Source organism: Capra hircus, chromosome 8 (genome assembly GCF_001704415.2).
Source record: "Capra hircus breed San Clemente chromosome 8, ASM170441v1, whole genome shotgun sequence".
Taxonomy (NCBI): Eukaryota; Metazoa; Chordata; class Mammalia; order Artiodactyla; family Bovidae; genus Capra; species Capra hircus.
In genome coordinates, this window is record NC_030815.1 from 59,230,431 (window position 1) to 59,251,984 (window position 21,554).

Genomic DNA, 21,554 nt, shown 5'->3' on the forward strand with positions numbered 1-21,554 from the left:
TAAAATGCTCTATTCAAACTGCTGTTTTTTTTATTTAAAAAAATTTTTTTAAATTTATTTTTTAATTGGAGGAAAATTGCTTTACAATGTTTTGTTGGTTTCTGGCTGTCCAATAACACAAATCAGCCATAATTACACATATATCTCTTCCTTCTGGAGCCTCCCTGCTTAAGTCACCTGCTTTTGAAGATAAGGACATGTGCTTTTAATCCTTTTTGTTTTATGGAGTAAAATATTCTACCTTTATCTAATCAATAATAAAAATGAGTAAATGTTAGTTGAATTGCTTGCATATGACACAGAATTTAGTATATTATGATTGTGACTTTAAAAACTTGCTATTTCCCTTTTTCCTCTTAAATTTAAGCAATTTTTTTTTTTCTGATCTAGGAAAGGAAAGTAAAATATAGGCTATCATTTCTGAAAGACTGAGCCAATCACTTAGCTTCTCTGAATGTCAATTTCCTTATCTGTAAAGGTCTACTCTCTCACAGGGTTATACTTATTTTGGGGGAAGGTAGATACAAGTTGGTCAAAAAGAAAATATATTAAAATTTCTGTGAAATTTGTGATTGAAGTGAAATTGTGAGTTTTATAGTGCATCTGAGACATATGATGACTCTCTTTATGGGGAAACATTCCAAACCTCTAGGCTTTTAATATGTTGCTGCTTATAGTACCACTTAGGAAACTTTATTATAATACTTAAAGGTTAAGATTATGAGGGTTTGGGCTAAGACAGTAACAGAAGGATAGATGGAAGATATTAAGGAGGTAGAACCAATGCTTGTCTTGGATGATTGGATAAGTGGTGTGCTACTCAATAGGACAGGACATACTATATCAGTTACGAACAAGCTTATATTTGAAGTTCTTACAGGACAGGTAGGAAGAACATTACAAAAGATAGAAACTTGAACCTGGTACTCATGGAGGAAGCCTAGGTTGGAGAAATATTTTGGTTAGTTGAAGGCATACGCGTAGATGAGAAAGCTTAGGGAAAATGTGTAGGGTGAGAAAAGGGGCTGGGGTAGGGCCTGGAGACCACCAGTATTTAAAGAGGGGACAAAGGGGACTAAGAAGGAGTGAACAGAGAAGAGAAAGGAGAAACGAGATAGTGGTGCCCTGGAAGCTGAAGAGCTTCCAGAAGAGCTAGTGGTGTCAGATTTCTCACTGGTTGCCTCTCTCTCAAGATTATAAACCTCATTTATTCCCTCTCTGTTGTACTGACATCAGAGTGAGATCATGTGTTTCTTTCTTCACTCATGCAAAGTCAGCTATAAACAGTTTTTTCAAGTCTCTTCCTTGTTTGCCATACCACAGTTCTGGCTGTGGTATATAAACCTAGCAATCCTTCGTTCTTTTGACTTCCCTGTGGCTGTCATAATCACTAAAATTATAACTGTTCCCAGCATGAGAAACGTAACAATCATCTACAGTCTCTCATCAGCACAGTAGCATTATTCTTGTTTATTTTCCAGTTTCCCATAGCACTTCCTCTTTCAGCCCTACTGTGATATGTGTGACTTTTCTTCTGTCTCCCACCTGGAGATACTGTGTGGATTTTCTCTCCTCTCCTTTACATGGGCTTTATTAGCCATGTTACCCACCTTTCTGCTGCTGTTCCTTACTCCTCCTATCCTGCTCTTCTGTCACTGGCAGCTCCATTGCTGGTCACTTGTCTCCCTTTCTCCTTTTCTTTTTTTCTCCCTGATACATTATGTGATAGTATCTAATGTTCATTTTGGTGTTTCTCATCTACCTTTAGTATTTATCTTATTTCCAGGAATAGACTGTTCATTCCTTAAGGGCAAGGAGGGCATCTTCACTTATTGTGAATTTCCTAGCCCAGGATCTTGTGTACATGTATGTACATATACTGTCAATTGAGTACTATAGAGAAAAGAAGCTTCCCCAGAGCACTGGGGATAAGGCAAAACAGAGCTCTCAGACTTCTCTTAGTTGAGCCATCTGAGCAGATGTAGATAAGAGGCTTCTTATAGAAGATATCTTCATTGTTTGGGCCTTATTCCCCAGAGTTCCCTAAAGAATAGATTTTCTTTTTTATCTGCTCCAAGTCAAGCTGTAAAGACCTCTGGCTGTTTTTTTTTTTTTTTTTTTTTTTTAGCTGTTGGCTTGAAAAGGGGCTTCCCTGGTGGCTCAGATGGTAAAGAATCTGCCTGCGATACAGGAGACACAGGTTCGATCCCTGGATCAGGAAGATCTCCTGGAGAAGGGAATGGCTAACCACTCTAATATTCTTGCCTGGGAAATCCCATGGACAGGGGAGCCTCGTGGGCTACAGTCCATGGGATAGCAAAAAGTCAGACACAACTGAGTGATTGACACCAACTTTTCACACACTTGAGATGCTATTTAGGACTTTCTCGGAGGATATTATATATATCCCTAAGTAATTTTTCTTTTTTAAATTCAAAAGATTTGGGATTGTTAGATTTATTTTCCAAGGCTGATCAGCTAATTAGGCTGAATGAAATGGTGTGCAAAAGCTACCTTTCCCCATGGTGAATGCCCTAACATAGTAACTGGGTATAGTCACCTACTTTTTGGTTTTGAACAGCTCTCCAGATAGCTTGGAAGTTTCTCGAGAGAGGAACTGGGTCCTGTATTGTGTGTCTTTCCCAAAGTACCAAGGCATATGTATTGTATATGCTCAGGGAAATTATATTAAATGAAAAAATTGAACTCAGTTCTTTTCTATTCTGTTGTATTTACATAAAAGGGGCAAATTTTCTCTGCTTTACTTGTCTTCAATATGCTTGATATGAATTTTACAGCTATAATGCCACATCCCAAACTAGTGAATCTAAGAATATGTATCTTAATAGTACAATAGGGAAGCCAAGCTCTCTCTCAAGCACACACTCAAAACTTCACGTGATGATGGGGAGGGTGGTGGGAAGGGGGTTCAGGGTTGGGAACTCATGTACACCTGTGGTGGATTCATGTCAATGTATGGCAAAACCAATACAGTATCGTAAAGTAAAAAAATAAAAAGTTAAAAAAAAAAAAAAAACTTCACGTGATGAATAGCTGTTGTTTTTCTAAGAATTCCATTGTGCTTTTCCTGCTGGAATTGGCCTTTTCTCATCTTTCTTACATTTCCCCCGCAAATAAATCTGTGCTTCCATAGGAGCTTTCTAGAGAATGTTTTTTAGTGTTAACATAAGGGTTTGCTTGTTTCATCTTAAGTCCGTAATTATTTTTGAGTTAGCCTTTCCTAACTGATATTCTTCCATATATGACACTTGCTTCTGCTTAGTTGTCGTCTGGCTCTTTTTAGTTTCTCTTCAAATATTTTTTCCTAGTTATTATTATAGGAAAATCATTGTGTTTATTGTTATCTTGTGATCATTTCATTTATAAGTAACAGTGCCTGCTTTAACTGATAATGACTACTGGGTTCTGCAGGGACTGACTAGTGTGAGCTAGCACACTCTAGAGTCCCTCACTTGCCTCACCCCATGTTCCCAACAGGATTAGATGTTCTCAGGGGCCCTTTTACTTTTTCTTCGACTCCCGTTCATATATCTGGTAAAGAAGCCTTGCTTTTTCCTCAAAGATTCTTGTCAGTTCAGTTCAGTTCAGTCGCTTAGTCGTATCCGACTCTTTGTGGCCCCGTGGACTGCAGCAAGCCAGGCCTCCCTGTCCATCACCAACTCCTGGAGTTTACTCAAATTCGTGTCCATTGAGTCGGTGATGCCATCCAACCATCTCGTCTTCTGTTGTCCCCTTCTCCCACCTTCAATCTTTCCCAGCATCAGGCTCTTTTCCAATGAGTCATTTTTTCATATCAGGTGGCCAAAGTATTGGAGTTTCAGCTTCAGCATCAGTCCTTCCATGAACATTCAGGACTGATTTCCTTTAGGAGGGACTGGTTGGATCTCCTTACAGCCCAAGGAACTCTCAAGAGTCTTTTCCAACATCACAGTTCAAAGGATCAATTCTTCAGCGCTCAGCTTTCTTTATAGTCCAGCTCTCACATCCATACATGACTACTGGAAAAACCATAGCTTTGCCTAGACAGACCTTTTTTGGCAAAGTAATGTCTCTGCTTTTTAATATGCTGTCAGGGTTGGTCATAAATTTTCTATCAAGGAGTAAGCGTCTTTTAATTTCATGGCTGCAGTCACCATCTGCAGTGATTTTGGAGCCCCCCAAAATAAAGTCTGTCACTGTTTCCATTGTTTCCCCATCTATTTGCCATGAAGTGATGGGACTAGATGCCATGATCTTGTTTTCTGAATGTTGAGTTTTAAGCAAACTTTTCCACTCTCCTCTTTCACTTTCATCAAGAGAATCTTTAGTTCTTCTCTTTCAGCCTTAAGAATGGTGTCATCTGCATATCTGAGGTTATTGATATTTCCCCCAGCAATCTTGATTGCAGCTTATGCTTCCTCCAGCCCAGCATTTCTCATGATGTACTCTGCATATAAGTTAAATAAGCAGGGTGACAATATACCACCTTGATGTACTCCTTTCCCTTTTTGGAGGCAGTCTGTTGTTCCATGTCCAGTTCTAACTGTTGCTTCCTGACCGTCATAGAAATTTCTCAAGAGGCAGGTCAGGGGGTCTGGTATTCCCATCTCTTTCAGAATTTTCCATAGTTTGTTGTGATCCACATAGTCAAAGGCTTTGGCATAGTCAGTAAAGCAGAAGTAGATGTTTTTCTGGAACTCTCTTGCTTTTTCCATGATTCACTGGATGTTGGCAATTTGATTTCTGGTTCCTCTGCCTTTTCTAAATCCAGCTTGGACATCTGGAAGTTCACAGTTCACGTTTCGCTAAAGCCTGGCTTGGAGAATTTTGAGCATTACTTTACTAGTGTGTGAGATGAATGCAATTGTGCAGTAGTTTAAGCGTTCTTTGGCATTGCCTTTCTTTGGGATTGGAATGAAAACTGACCTTTTCCAGACCTGTGGCCACGGCTGAGTTTTCCAAATTTGCTGGCATATTGAGTGCAGCACTTTCACAGCATCATCTTTCAGGATTTGAAACAGCTCAACTGGAATTCCTTCACCTCCACTAGCTTTGTTCGTAGTGATGCTTCCTAAGGCCCACTTGGCTTCACATTCCAGGATGTCTGGCTCTAGGTGAGTTATCACACCATCGTGATTATCTGGGTCGTGAAGATCTATTTTGTATTTTTTTGTTTTTCTGTGTATTCTTGACCCCACTTCTTAATATCTTCTGCTTCTGTTAGGTCCATACCATTTCTGTCCTTTATTGTGCCCATCTTTGCATGAAATGTTCTGTTGATACCTCTGATTTTCTTGAAGAGATCTCTGGTCTTTCCCATTCTATTGTTTTCCTCTATTTCTTTACACTGATCGCCGAGGAAAGCTTTTTTTAATCTCTCCTTAACTATTCTTTGGAACTCTACATTCAAATGGGTATTTGCTTTTTGCTTCTCTTCTTTTCACAGCTATTTGTAAGGCCTCCTCAGACAGCCATTTTGCTTTTTTGCATTTCTTTTTCTTGGAGATGGTCTTTATCCCTGTCTCTTGTACAGTGTCACAAACCTCCATCTGTAGTTCATCAGGCACTTTGTCTATCAGATCTAATCCCTTGAATCTGTTTCTCATTTCCACTGTATAATCGTAAGGGATTTGATTTAGGCCATACCTGAATGGTCTAGTGGTTTTCTCTACTTTCTTCATTTTAAGTCTGAGTTTGGCAATAAAAAGTTCATGATCTGAGCCACAGTCAGCTCCCAGTCTTGTTTTTGCTGACTGTATAGAGCTTCTTCATCTTTGGCTGCAAAGAATGTAATCAATCTGATTTCAGTATTGACCATGTCCATGTGATGTCCATGTGTATTCTTCTCTTGTGTTGTTGGAAGAGGGTGTTTGCTATGACCAGTTCCTACTCTTGGCAAAGCTCTGTTAGCCTTTGCCCTGCTTCATTCTGTACTCCAAAGCCAAATTTGCCTGTTACTTCAGGTGTTTCTTGACTTCTTACTTTTGCATTCCAGTCCCCTGTAATGAAAAGGACATCTTTTTTGGATGTTAGTTCTAGAAGGTCTTGTAAGTCTTCATAGAACCGTTCAATTTCAGCTTCTTCAGAATTACTGGTCAGGTCATAGACTTGGATTACTGTGATATTGAATGGTTTTCCTTGGAAACGAACAGAGATCATTCTGTTATTTTTGAGATTGCATCCAAGTACTGCATTTCAGACTCTTTTGTTGACTATGATGGCTACTCCATTTCTTCTAAGGGATTCTTGCCCACAGTAGTAGATATAATGGTCATGAGTTAAATTCACCCATTCCAGTCCATTTTAGTTTGCTGATTCCTAAAACGTCGATGTTCATTCTTGACACTTCCTGTTTGACCACTTCCAATTTGCCTTGTTCATGGACTTAACATTCCAGGTTCCTATGCAATATTGCTCTTCACAGCATCATCGGGCTTTGCTTCTGTCACCAGTCCCATCCACAACTGGGTGTTGTTTTTGTTTTGGATCCATCTCTTCATTCTTTCTGGAGTTATTTCTCTACTGATCTCCAGTAGCATATTGGGTACCTACCAACCTGGGGAGTTCATCTTTCAGTGTCCTATCTTTTTGCCTTTTCATACTGTTCATGGGGTTCTCAAGGCAAGAATACTGAATGGTTTGCCATTCCCTTCTCCAGTGGACCACATTTTGTCCAGAGGTATAACTTGGGGGCAGTGCTAGTATTATAATAAAACATGAAATTATTGCTTAAGTTCAGAGACTATGCAGATACTGCTGGCAGTAATGCTCTCATTCTTCTTGTGAAACTGTTAGTCTACCCATGATTGTAGCTCCAAGGGAGGAGGGACAGATTGACAGAGGAAACTTTCTGTATGTATGTGTCTAGGAACATAGAGAATGGTTGAATCATCTGGGACATTTTGATTTTTTCCTAATGACAGGATCCTGATGAGGTTTAGCAAAACAGATATCACTATTTCTTTTATATTACTTGGTTTCTAAAAAAGGGCTTTCTTCTTTCCTTTAGTGAGATTAGTCGCCTGGACCTGGGTCTAAGTGTGGAAGTATGGAACAAAGGACTGATCTGGGACACCATGGTGGGAACTGTGTGGATTGCACTGAAGACGATTCGTCAGTCGGATGAGGTCAGTCAATGCATTGCCCCTTTGGAGGTATGGCTCTAGCCCTTGCTTCTCCTCACCCTAGCTCCATTCAGCTAATGTTCATCCATATATTTCAGATTTTTCTGTCCCGTTTCTAACCAGGACATAATACCTGCTTATTCCTAACGTCACCCAGAGGTTCAAGGAGATTTTATTTCAGTCTGGCCTTCCCTCTGCCCTGTGACTGAGCTCAGGGATGCCAGAGTACCTTTTCAGCCTTGTCAGGTAGTTCGCCCCTCTGTGTACTCCGTGCATGGTGGTAGGAGTGTGTGTGGGATTGGCAGGGTGAAGGAGGGGAGTGCGAGGGAAGGGGAAAAGGAGAGAGAGAGAGAGAGTGTGTGTGTGAGAGAGAGAGTGAGAGAGCGAGAGATTGGTCAATCTAGGAAAACCGTGGCTTCTGAATTTCTTCTAAGACACTGTTCTGAGAAGAGTCCCATCAAAGTTTGTTAGCCAGCTCTTTGAGTCACTGATCCTAGGGACCTGATTTCAGTCTTCCTCCTTCTACTTATTGCCCTAATAGAGTTTAGGGAACTACAGGTTTGGCAGTTGGTAGTCACACTTGACTTCATACAGTGTTTTCAACACTGAATTTCTGCCGCACTTTACCAGATGAGAATGTAACTCAGCATCATTTCCTGTGTCACTGACTTTGAATATTTTCACTGTGGCCCCAGTTCAGGTCAGCTTAACTAGTGATGTTACTAGCTCTTTAGCAATTAGAAGTAGTGATGCATTAAGTGACATAGTCATTAAGAATCATACAAATTAAATATTGATCCATGGGGATGCCTTGTTTTTGAGTTTAGTGCTCTGGAAATTCTATCCCTGGTGGGCTGGCAGAAAGGTGAGCACAGTGAAAACTGCCTTCCCACCAGAGAGGGGGGTACAGAAGCCACCCACAGCAGAGGCAGGTGGTGCGACTCTGGTGTGTTTGCCTCATTAGGATATGTGAGTGGCCCTCAGAAGCTCTCTGACAGTGAAAATGAGAGAAAAACACTTGGGCCTTTAACCAAGAGAGAGTCCTGAAAGAGTGAAGTTTAATCTTAGATCTCTGTTTTCTAGGAGGGGCCTGGGGAATGGTCCACGTTGGAGGCAGAGACATTAATGAAAGATGATGAAATCTGTGGAACTAAAAACCCAACTCCTCATAAAATTTTGCTTGATACAAGATTTGAGTTGCCTTTTGGTGAGTCCGATTTAGAAAACCATTTAATACTTTTTACATTTAAAGCTGTTTGAAGTTGTTTCTAGTTGTTTTATTACTGTGTCTTTTGTCAGCTGTTCTCCTTCAGGGCATTCTGTTTTCTGTTCTCTTCCCTGTAACACCGAGCTCGGGTGTGTGCGAAGTAAAGTCTAGAATGTTGCTCACTAAAGAGTTCACACTAAAAGCATTCTTTTCAAGTCATCTAGTTTCTTATTAACTGTTTCTTATGATGACTTATGAAATACTTGTCAGAGAGTATCAGTGACTTATTCTTTTGATAATATTTTCACATTTATTGTCTTGAAGTTAATATATACCCTATGATTTGTCAATTTAAACGTTAAAGTAGCACTAATAGAATAGTAATTTTAAAAAATCACACAAAAATGCATATTCATTGTAAAAATTTAGATAGTATGGATAAAAAGTTAAGTCTCTCTTCCTGCTTCCTTTGACCTGTTTTGCATTCCCCAGAAATAAACTGTTGACTTGCTTGTGTCTTGGTCTAGCCACAAGAAATTTCTTCTCTAGAAATTTAGTTTGACAAATTTCGGTCATACTTTAGGTAGTATATATGGTGATAGTGTTGTATAAAGCATGTTATCTTGGCCATCATTTCATGTTATACTTATCTATGTTGCTGATCTCAGTAGTTTCTTTATATCATAAATTAAGCAGTCCTTTTTCTTTTGCAGTCATTTATTGATTGACATGTAGGTTGTTTCCAGTTTTTTTTTTAATATATATGCTGCTATAATGAACAGCTTTATCTGTACCCATTTATGAGTCTAAGAGAAATTCCTTAAAGTAGCATTTAAGGAATAGATAAAAAGATATGTTCATTGTTACTTTTCATAGTACTGCCAAGTTGCTTGTGTTAAACAAAAAAGGATTGTGCCAGTTTATATTCCTACCAACTATGTTTCAAGTGTCTTTTTTCTGCACATCTTTGCCAACATTTTGTAACTTCCCAATTTTTAAACATTGGTATCTTGTTTAATTTAATTTTAACTTTTTTCAGTTTTAATTTTGACTGTTTACTGATATTCATGTATACTCTTGTTGTTGCAGATATCAGTCTGTTTTTATCTTGTACCTTCTGGTGATTTGAGCAAAAATGGCATGATATTCCAATAAGCTCAGAAATAATAAACTCAGAACAACTATTACTTTACAAAAAACAGAAAGGAAGACTTTCTTGCATATCTGTAGGCCTAGTTTCAGGTGAAGAGAAAAACAGTTGGATTCTTGCTTAGAGCTTAGTTGCTTGTATTCTTAGTGCTGTGTTCTTAGCTGTACCTAGTCTGGAATGGAGTTTGTCTTGTTGAATTGGGAGCAGGGTGGGTGGGGAGGGATCTTGGTTCAAGTACATCACTTAAAGTTGTAGTTGATTTTCTTAAATATCTCTTAGGACCATTTCTAGAGACTTTCAGTTCAGTTCAGTTGCTCAGTTGTGTCTGACTCTTTGTGACCCCATGGACTGCAGCATGCCAGGCCTCCCTGTCCTCCAACTTTTCCACTTTCCTCTTTAAGTTTCATCAAAAGGCTCTTTACTTCCTCTTCACTTTCTGCTATAAGGGTGGTATCATCTGCATATCTGAGGTTATTGATAATTCTCCCTGCAGTTGATTGCAGCTTGTGCTTTATCCAGCTCCTCATTTCACATGATGTATTCTGCATATAAGTTAAATAAGCATTTGTACTCCTTTCCCAATTTGGAACCAGTCCATTATTCCATGTGCAGTTCTAACTGTTGCTTCTTGACCTACATACAGATTTCTCAGGAAGCAATTAAGGTATTCCCATCTCTTGAAGAATTTTCAGCAGCTTGTTGTGATCCACACAGTCAAAGGCTTTAGTGTAGTCAGTGAAGCAGGTGTGTTTCTGGAATTCTCTTGCTTTTTCTATGATTCACCAGATGTTCTCAATTTGATCTCTAGTTCCTCTGCCTGCTCTAAATCCAGCTTGAAGATGTGAAAGTTCTCAGGTCACATACTGTGAAGCCTATCTTGGAGAATTTTGAGTATTACTTTACTAGTGTGTGAGATGAGTGCAATTGTGTGGTAGTTTGAGCATTCTTTGGCATTGCCTTTCTTTGGGATTGGAATGAAAACTGACCTTTTTGAGTCCTGTGGCCACTCTGTGTTTTCCAAATATGCTGGCGTATTGAGTGTGGCACTTTCACAGCATCATCTTTTAGGATTTGAAATAGCTCAGCTGGAATTCCATCACCTCCAGTAGCTTTGTTTCTAATGATGCTACCTAAGGCCCACTTAACTTCACGCTTCAGGATGTCTGTTCTAGGTGAGTGATCACACCATTGTGGTTATCTGGGTCATTAAGATCTTTTTTTTATAGTTCTTCTGTGTATTCCTGACTTCCCTGGTGACTCAGATGGTAAAGTGTCTGCCTATAGTGCGGAAGGCCCGGGTTCAATCCCTGGGTCAGGAAGATTCCCTGGAGAAGGAAATGGCAACCCACTCCAGTATTCTTGCCTGGAAAATCCCATGGACGGAAGAGCCTGGAAGGCTACAGTCCATGGGGTCGCAAAGAGTCAGACACGACTGAGCGACTTTCTTTCTTTCTGTGTATTCTTGCCACCTCTTCTTAATATCTTTTACTTCTAGAGACTTTAAATGGTATTTTTAAAAAGTATGTTCAGTTTCTCTAGGAAATAGATCTGTGGAGCTCCTCACACTGTCATGCTAGAAATTGGTCAGTCCAGTTCTCATTGCATTTTAAGCAAGCATTCCTCTTTCAAAACTGCATCATTATGTTGTGTCATAGGGAGAAATATACATTTCTTTCTAGATTTTATTTCATGAGAACACTTGGATAGTTTATTTTGGTATCTATAGTATTTGCTTGGCACATAATAGGTGCCCAATTAATTTTTTTGAATAAACATTAAGGTAGAATCTCAGATAAGTGTCTTTGTGAGTTGATGTAAATGTGCTAATACGGTTTTGTCTCTATGATAACCATGATTGGGATATAGTTTTTAAAACCTTAAAGGGTCCTTCTTAAGGAAGAGTTTGGCTTGTAGCATGCCATATTTCAGCAAAGGAATTTTCCTTTGGATAATTCAGAAACCTATGAAATACTCTATTAAATTTTATACCATCATCTTTTAAAAATGTGAACTTTTAATTTTTAAAATCATATTGTAAGTGCAGAAAATACAGGTGTACAAAAAGACAAAGATTTCTTACAATCTCATTTACTAGATTTTTTTTACATATTATGTTTTTTCAATATAGGTATACAGTTTTTCCTATAAAATGGCACTGTATATTATTTTGAGCTGTTTTATATACTAATTACATAATTATAATATTAATATTATATAAAATGTGTTTCAGTGTATGAATGCACAATAATAGTAAAAATAGCATTTGTTAATCAGTAACTGTGTGCCTGTGGGTGTATCCTGCTGCTGCTGCTGCTAAGTCACTTCAGTCGTGTCCGACTCTGTGCGACCCCAGAGATGGCAGCCCACCAGGCTCCGCTCTCCCTGGGATTCTCCAGGCAAGAACACTGGAGTGGGTTGCCATTTACTTCTCCAATGCATGAAAGTGAAAAGTGAAAGTGAAGTCACTGAGTTGTGTCCAACTCTCAGCGACCTCATGGACTGCAGCACACCAGGCTCCTCCATCCATGGGATTTTCCAGGCAAGAGTACTGGAGTGGGGTGCCATTAAGCATTTACATATGTTATCTCATTTAATCTTCACTTTAGTCCTCTGAGGTAGACCCAACTATTAGTTCCATTTCAGAGATGAGGAAACAGAGGCACAAAGTATTTAAATCTTTTGCCTGAGATCATTTGGGTAGTTAAGTGGTAAAGTTAATTTTGAGATGATTTGGCTCCAGAGCCTGGGCTTTTAATTTAAACTAATATATATTTAACCACTCCTCTTGTTGGGTACTTTGATTGTTCTAAGTTTGTGCTATTAAATAGTACTGCAGTAACCATCCTTGTAGCTCTATATTTGTTCTTCTTAAAACTATTTTGAGCAGTGAGGCAGTAATACATGTACCATGGTGTAAAAACTACCCAGTAAAAATTAGGTCTCCCTCACAAATCAGTTACCTTTCTTCGTTATAGGCTACTACAGTTAATACTTGTGGATCTTTCCAGGCTCAGTCTTTGAATTTATAAGCATATATTTAAATCCCATCTCCTTTTGAAAACACAAATAGTACATATTCTAACACATCCGCTGTCCTTTGCTGTTTTCTACTTAGCAGTGTATGTATCTTGGTGAATTGTTCTACATCAGAACATACAGACCTGTAGCACAGCAGCCCTGCCTCCCCTCTCACTTCCTTTTAACGCATGCAGAGTACACTGTTTTATGGATGGGGAGTGCTGAACAAATTAGGTAGTAAATTACTTGAAGGTTTTATTGTAAGACTTTGAAATAGTGTCACCAGTTTCCGAAGAGTAAGTAGTTTGAGGGGAAGGAGGTGAAATTTTGCCTAGGAAGGACAAGGGCTGTATTTGATTCCTTTTTGTGGACTACTAGAAAGTGTACCTGTTTAAATGTCACCAAAGCTGACCTGATCCATATTTTGTCTCAGACTGGTTTCTCTTTTGTGTTGAATATATGGATATTTGATGTTTTTAAAAGATGTTTCATTTTTTGGAAGTTGTTATATTCAATCTTAAATATATAGAAAAAGGCTATGTGTATCATTTTTCTTTGCTCTTTTTTTTGTTGTTGTTGTGGTAGAATACACATAACATAAAATTAAGTACCTCAGCTATTTAAAATATACAGTTCAGCAGTGTGAATACATTCATAATGTTGGGCAGCTGTCACCGCTATTCATATCCATAGCTCTTTTCATCTTGCAAAACTAAAGCTCTCTACCCATTAAACAATAACTCCCCATTCTCCTCTGCCCCTAGCCCCTGGCAACTGCCATTCTTTCTGTCTCTGATTTGACTACTCTAAGTACCTTGTATAAGTGGAATCATATAGCACTTGGCTTTTTTGTGTGTAACTGGTTTATTTCACTTAGCCTAGTATCCTCAAGGTTTACCTGTGTTGTAGCATATATCAGAATTTCCTTGCTTTTTAAGGCTGAATAGTATTTCCTAGTATGTGTATATCACATTTTGTTTATCTGTTCATTCATTGATGGATACTTGGGTCGCTTCCACATTTTAACTATTGTGAATAATGTTGCTATGAACATTCGTATTTCTGCCAAAAAAACTGGGGTTTTTAATAGCGACTATGTTGAATCTATAATTGCTCTGGGTCTTATTGACATCTGCATGATTTTAAGTCTTCTGATCCGATGGGAATAATGATATATTATTTCAGCTTTTGTGAAGATTCAAGATAATGTTCATGGCAAGAACATGTAAAATTAGTCCATCACTACCACCCTTCTAACTTAGATCATTTAATAAAGTATTATCTACCTATGATTACATTATTAACCTGGTAATGTGGCTTCTTCTTTTTTTGTGATAGATATCCCAGAAGAGGAAGCTAGATATTGGACCTACAAATTGGAGCAAATCAATGTCTTGGGACCTGACAATGAGGTAGGAATTGTTATTACAATGTGAAAGTGGAAGTCACTCAGTCGTGTCCGACTCCTTGTGACCCCATGGACTCTACAGTCCACAGAATTCTCCAGGCCAGAATACCGGAGTGGGTAGCCTATCCCTTATCCAGTGGATCTTCCCTACCCAGCAATCGAACCAGGGTCTCCTGCATTGCAGGCAGATTCTTTAACCAGCTGAGCCACCAGGGAAACTTACAATGTGAAGAGTGTCTGTTTAGAACACTTTAAGGGACTGACTCGGGAACATACTAAAGAATGAAAGAATTTAAACTGTATTAAAGAAAACAATGTAGCTAGAAGATTGCCTTTTATTGGAAAGATCTATCCATTTTTTCTTTTCTTCCCATTGTTCCCCAGAAGTGGCTGAATTGGCACTAGTCTGACTTTAGACTGTTGGGGAGCAAGCTTATACTAGGGAATCTGTCCTCTTGCGACACAGATGGGGAAGGCTTTTTTCCAGCTCATTCCCAGATTTTTGGATATGTATCCTTATTTATGTGCTGTTGTTTAGACTACCACATTGCTTAGTTCCGCTGTCCTAACTTATTTCCAGAGATGAGTTTGGTGCACAGAATAGAACACAGTCAGCTCAGTCTAGGCCATTAGGAACGGGGAATGTTTTTGTTGGTGGTAGTAGAGGGAAAAGGTAAGTTTTTTACTTAGGACATGCTGGGCTGTTAGAGCATTTGTCTTATTAGACAGAGGTAGAATTTGGAGTTGTTGTTGTTTTTGAGTCTCTAAGTCAATTCCGACTCTGAGACCCCATGCACTGTAGTATGCCAGGCTTCCCTGTCCTTCACCAACTCCCGGAGCTTGCTCAAACTCATGTCCATTGAGTCGGGGATGCCATGCAACTATCTCATCCTCTGTTGCCCCTTCTCGTCCTGCCTTCAATCTTTCCCAGCATCAGGGTCTTTTCCAGTGAGTCAGTTCTTCACATCAGGTGGCCAAAGTATTGGCACTTTAGCTTCAGCACCAGTCCTTCCAGTGAATATTCAGGGTTGATTTCCTTTATTTTATTATTATTTTTTTGTATTTCTTTTTTAAAATTTAAATTTATTTATTTTAATTGGAGCTAATTACTTTACAATATTGTATTGGTTCTGCCACACATCAACATGAATCCACCACTAGCGTACACATGTTCCTCATCCTAAACCCCCCTCCCACCTCCCTCCCCATATCATCCCTCCGGGTCGTCCCAGTGCACCAGCCTCAAGCATCCTGTATCAAACCTGGACTGGCGATTCATTTCTTATATGATATTATACATGTTTCAATGCCGTCCCCCCAAATCATCCCACCCTCTCCCTCTCCCACAGAGTCCAAAAGACTGTTCTATACATCTGTGTCTTTTGCTGTCTTGCATATCGTTACCATCTTTCTAAATTCCATATGTATGTGTTAGTATACTGTATTGGTGTTTTTCTTTCTGGCTTACTTCACTCTGTTTATATACTCCCTGGTGGCTCAGACGGTAAAGCGTCTGTCTACAATGCAGGAGACCCGGGTTCGATCCCTGGGTTGGGAAGATCACCTGGAGAAGGAAATGGCAATCCACTCCAGGACTATTGCCTGGAAAATCCCATGGACAGAGGAGCCTGGTAGGCTACAGCCCATGGGGTAGCAAAGAGTCGGACATGACTGAGCGGCTTCTCTTCACTCACTCTGTATAATAGGCTCCAGTTTCATCCACCTCATTAGAACTGATTCAAATGTATTCTTTTTAATGGCTGAGTAATACTCCATTGTGTAAGCTTTCTTATCCATTTATCTGCTGATGGACATCTAGGTTGTTTCCATGTCCTGGCTATTATAAACAGTGCTGTGATGAACATTGGGGTACATGTGTCTCTTTCAGTTCTGGTTTCTTTGGTGTGTATGCCCAGCAGTGGGATTGCTGGGTCATAAGGCAGTTCTATTTCCAGTTTTTTAAGGAATCTCCACACTGTTCTCCATAGTGGCTGTACTAGTTTGCATTCCCACCAACAGTGTAAGAGGGTTCCCTTTTCTCCACACCCTCTCCAGCATTTATTGCTTGTAGACTTTTAGATCACAGCCATTTTGACTGGTGTGAAATGGTACTTCATTGTGGTTTTGATTTGCATTTCTCTGATAATGAGTGATGTTGAGCATCTTTTCATGTGTTTGTTAGCGATCTGTATGTCTTCTTTGGAGAAATGTCTGTTTAGTTCTTTGGCCCATTTTTTGATTGGGTGGTTTATTTTTCTGAAATTGAGCTGCAGTAGTTGCTTGTATATTTTTGAGATTAGTTGTTTGTCAGTTGCTTCATTTGCTATTATTTTCTCCCATTCTGAAGGCTGTCTTTTCACCTTGCTGTAGTTTCCTTTGTTGTACAGAAGCTTTTAATTTTAATTAGATCCTATTTGTTTATTTTTGCTTCTATTTCTAGTATTTTGGGAGGTGGGTCATAGAGGATCCTGCTGTGATTTATGTCAGAGAGTGTTTTGCCTGTGTTCTCCTCTAAGAGTTTTATAGTTTCTGGTCTTACATTTAGATCTTTAATCCATTTTGAGTTTATTTTTGTGTATGCTGTTAGAAAGTGTTCTAGTTTCATTATTTTACAAGTGGTTGACCAGTTTTCCCAGCACCACTTGTTAAAGAGATTATCTTTTCTCCATTGTATATGATTTCCTTTAGAATTTGGAGTGTGAGGGTATATTTTTGTGGAAATGACTGGTAGGCAACCTCCTGACAGAATCTGAAGCTCAGGATTGGATGAAGTCAGGCATAGAGTTTGGATTTATTAACATATTTGTAGCAATTGAAGTCATAAGAATAGAAGCACAGACTCAGGTAAAGTATGTAGAAAGAGTATTGAAGAATAGAGACAAAACTTAGGGAAACATCAAAGATAGAATCTTGAGAAACAAGAAAGTCTGAGGAAGAGCTGCCTAAAAGAGAGTGCGTGCTAAGTCACTTCAGTTGTCTGACTCTTTGCGACCCTATGGACCATGGCCCACCAGGCTCCTCTGTCCGAGGGATTTTCCAGGCAAGAGTACTGGAGTGAGATGCCATGCCTTCTTCCAGAGAACCAGAAAAGGTTTTCAGAGCAAAGAAAAATAGTTTTAAGGCAGAAATTCTTGACAGTGTGAAGTATCACCGAGAGTGATTTGATGAGTCTGTTGGTTTCCCAGGGCTGCCAAAACAAAGTAACACATACTGGGTGACTTACAATAACAGAAATATATTTTCTTATGCAGTTCTGGAGGCTGAAATTCTGACATCAGTTTTGGTGGGATCAATTTCTCCTGGAGGCTTTGGGAAGAAGCCATTCCATGCTTCTCTTCTAGTTTCTGGTGCTTCCTAGCAGCCTTTGCTGTTCCTTTGCTTATCAAACACATTATTTCAGTCTCTGTCTCCATTGTTACATGCCTTCCTGTGTTGTCTGCCTGGCCTCATAAAATAGTCTCTCTTTTTGTATCTATATTCAAACTTCCATTCATTTTTTGGGGATATTAGTCATTGGATTAACTTGATTACATCTGCAGGGAGTCTATTTCCAAATAAGGTTGCATTCGTAAGTACTAAGGCTTAGGAGTTCACAAAATATCTTTCTTTTTAAAAAATATTTATTTGATTGTGCCAAGTCTTAGTTGCTGCATGTGGGATCTATTTCCCTGACCAGGGATTGAACTCAGGGCCTCTGCATTGGGAGTGTGGTTTTAGCCACTGGACCACCAGGGACGTCCCCACAACATGCCTTTTTGAAGGACACAATTCAACCCACAATGAGTTAACTCAAAGATGAAGAAGTGGGACAAGTGTGAACTACTCTTTTCAGGGTTTTTCTTTACCTTATCTAAATCCTTAGTAGGCTCTCTGTTATTAAAGCTGCATAACTTTTCTCATATCCAAACCAGCACCCTAACTTTTCTTCATTGAAAGCTTCAGTCTGCCTTCTCCCCTTGGTAAATGCCAAAATCCACTCTATCCTTATATTCACCTTACTCTTTGTATTTCTCTTTTCCCAAACCCTGCCTGTGGAGTGCTATACAGTTTTCAAACCTTTGATCTTTGTTTTCCTAGTAAAGAGATGCATTGCATTTTTTATTTTACAGGCTTTACTTTATGTAGAATCAGATGAAGGGGTTAAAACGATAAAAAAACAAACCCCAAAATGTAGCATACACAATTGTAGAATTTTCCTAGTTGTAGAAATGATGGTTCTTGGTCTATAGTTTCAACTCTTGAGTTTTTTGCTTTCTGCTTCTCTTCTAGTACATGGCGCTCACTGAGTTTATTTTCTTCATCTGTTCCTAGGCCTCCCTGTTTTTTTTTTTTATTAAAATGCAGTTCACATAGCATATAGTTACCACATTTAGTAGATTTTAGTATATTTGGAGTTGTACATTAATCACAATTTTAGAGCATTTTCATTGCCCTGTAAGAAGCCCTGTGCCCTTAGCTATTATACTCTAATCCTGGGAGTATCCTTCTCAGACCTAGGTAACCACTAATCTACTTTCTGTCTGTGTACATTGGCTTATAATAGATATTCATATAAATGGAATTATACGATATATGATCCTTTGTGACTGTCTTCCTTTACTTGACATATTTTCAAAGTTTCTTCTATCTTGTGGCATATAACAGTACTCTGTTCTCTTCCATTGCCAAATAGTGTTCCCCTCTATAGCTATGTACTATGTTTTATTTATCCATTTGTCAGTTAATGAACACTTGAGTTGTTTCCATCTTTCTATTAGTATGGATAATGCTTCTGTGAACATTCAGGTGTAAGTTTTTGTTTGGACATATACTTTTAATTCTCATAGGTATATACCTGGGAATAGAATTGCCGGAAAAGATAGTAACTTATAGTTAACAGTTTTAGAAACATCCAGATTGTTTTACAAAGTAGCTATACCAGTTTACATTCCCATCAGGGCTTTATAAGGGGTCTAATTTCTTCATATCTTTGCCAACATTTATCTGTCTTTTTGAACAGCCCTTCTAGTGGTTAAAAGTGGTATCTCATTGTGATTGTTAGTTTGTTTAAAGGCTGTTTTTATTATCAAAAGTTTTGAACATGAAAAATATATAGAAATAACTCTTCCCTCTTTTGATGGAGTATTTTAAAACAGATCCCAGACATCATCTTCTCTCACCCACAAATACATAAGTGTCGCAGTATACATCATTAACTTGAGAAATAATTGCAGTGCCTTTAACACATTGAATTTAACCATAATTTCTTACTAGTTTGAGTTCAGTTTTCCATTAGTGTCTCAAAGATGTCTTTTCACAGTAGATATATTCAATTCAGGATCCAGGCAAATTGTATGTATTTGGTTATTATGTTTCTTAAACCATTTTTATTCTAGACTTGGTTTCCTCTTCTCTCATTTGTTCTATAGAATTCCACACATTCTGGATTTGGCTGATTATGTCCCCGAGATCTTACTTACCATGTTCCTCTATCCGTCTTATTTTTTTAAACTGAAAAACTATATCTAGTAGTTTGAGGATTAGATGGAGATTTAGATTGACGTTGTTTTTTGGTTTGTTTTGAAGGCAGATTGTGTCTTGCCTCAGTTTTAGTGATGGTAGAATTAAACAGTGGATTCCACTTGATGTGAGTCTATTTCATCTGTTATAAAGTGATCCCACCAGCCTTTTACCTAATGGTTTTAGCAACAAATAATGATGATTATTTTATTAGGGTTGCACAGTGATGTTTTTCTAATTATATCACCTCTTCAACATTTACTAGCTATGATTTGTCTATAAAACAGAACTTTCTCTCACCTGCTATTTGGTTCACTTGAAGTAAAGTCTGTGTAAGAAAAACATTCCCTTTAGCAGTTTTCAGATTAATGAGCTGGTGCATAAGCAGCTTCTCAAGGTGACCTGTGCATTGTTTTCCTTTTTCTAATGGCATATCATTATCAATTTATGAATTTTTATGTATGTCTGTTTCAACCCATTGCAGTCTTTGCTCTTTTTAATACTAAACTTGTCTCATCTTTGATTATTGGAAGCTTCTTCTTTTCTTTTTTCTATATTTATCATGAAAAAGTTTTAAAGGAAAATGTAAAAGTTGAAGGAGTAGTAAAATGAAACCTGTACACTTATCTCCAAGATTCAGTGATTATCAAAATTTGGTCAAACTCACTGCAAAATCATTTTAAAAACACAATGTTGAATCTTATATTTTTTCCCCTATGGTGTGCAACAGTTCCCATGCACAGCAGCTTCTTGGGTCAAGACTGGCCCTGGAATCTACTACTTGAGCTTAAATGCGTCACTGTTTATTACTTTTTCTACTCATGGAAAATTAGGTTTTCACTATTATAAATGCACGCTTCTGTAAACATCTCTGAGTCTGTTTCTCTATGCTTATGTAAGGGAGAATCTCTGGGTATATACCTGGAAATAGAATAGCTCTGTTGGGGCATGTGCTCTATGCAACATTATTAGATGTTGCTAAATTGTTTGCTAAGGTAATTGTGCCCATTTATATTCTAGTTTTCCTCTTCTCTATATTTTTACTAATACTTGTTATTGTCAGATTTTAAATTTTTGCTAATCTACTGGGTTTAGAGGTTTATAATTTAAATTAGCATTTCTGTCTTAACTTAAAAAATATATTTATCTATTTTAAATAGAACAAAGGTGAATATTTTTAATGATAAAAGGTACAATTCACAAAGAAGATAGACATCATAAACCATTAGGCACCTTAACAACAAAGAAACATACATAAAGTAAATATCAGAAGAAATAGAAAAGAAAAAATATATAATCATAGTAAGACATATGTACATTTCTCTGAGAATATTTTACCAAGTGCAGAAAAAATAAAAATAGGAGCATCTTGAATGATGCCATTAATAAGTTAAATATAATAGATTTATATTTAATTAATTTATATTAACCATATCCTATAAAAATATATTAAAAATTTTGTATCTCATAGGTTGTTATTAGATGTCCATAGGACATTTAGAAAAACTGGCAAAAAGATAAACATTACAAAATTTCAAACAGTAGAATTATTTTTGTGTGTGTGTGATTCAGTTATACATATACACATATTTTTGAAATTATTTTCCATTATAAGATATTGATTATAGTTCCTGTGCTATACAGTAAACTTTTGTTGCTTGTTTAGTTTTTTAAGTTAGAAATCTAGCATTCTATTCCTACAAGTGGAATCAAAATGTCATACATTTTTTTACTTAGGCAAAAATTCATGTTTCTAAAATATATATTTTATACATATTATATATATGTATACAAAAGCTTTTCTACTGTGCTTGATAAAGGCTTGAGAAAGAACATCCCAAAAAAAGTGAAGAGATGGAGAAATTGGAGAAAATAAACTAAATGAAATGGAAGCACTGAATATGAAATAGAAAATGTGAAACAAACTAGATAAAAGTAAAAGATCCTCATTAAGTCCATTGTTTTTAAACATGGCTGCTCATTAGAAACATATCTGGAGCTCTGTCAAAAAAAAAAAGCAGTACCTAGACATTTGTATTTTTCAGAAAATTCTAAGATAATTCTGATATGCATATGAAATTTAAGAAGTGATTACAGATTTTTCTGTTAGGTGGTTATTTTGGTGATATAGAATTCTATAATTTTTCT

The 21,554-nt window shown here is 37.8% G+C and overlaps 1 protein-coding gene across 2 annotated transcripts in view; it reads left to right on the forward strand.

Moving 5' to 3' along the window:
- The window catches only part of UNC13B (unc-13 homolog B), a 219,152-nt gene that overhangs the window by 53,532 nt on the left and 144,066 nt on the right, over positions 1–21,554 (forward strand). For both annotated transcript variants that reach the window (XM_005683832.3, XM_005683831.3), the window contains exons 4-6: positions 7,010–7,127; positions 8,208–8,331; positions 13,838–13,911. In XM_005683832.3, the coding sequence (XP_005683889.2) occupies positions 7,010–7,127; positions 8,208–8,331; positions 13,838–13,911 (316 nt within the window). The remainder of the gene's footprint in view (positions 1–7,009; positions 7,128–8,207; positions 8,332–13,837; positions 13,912–21,554) is intronic.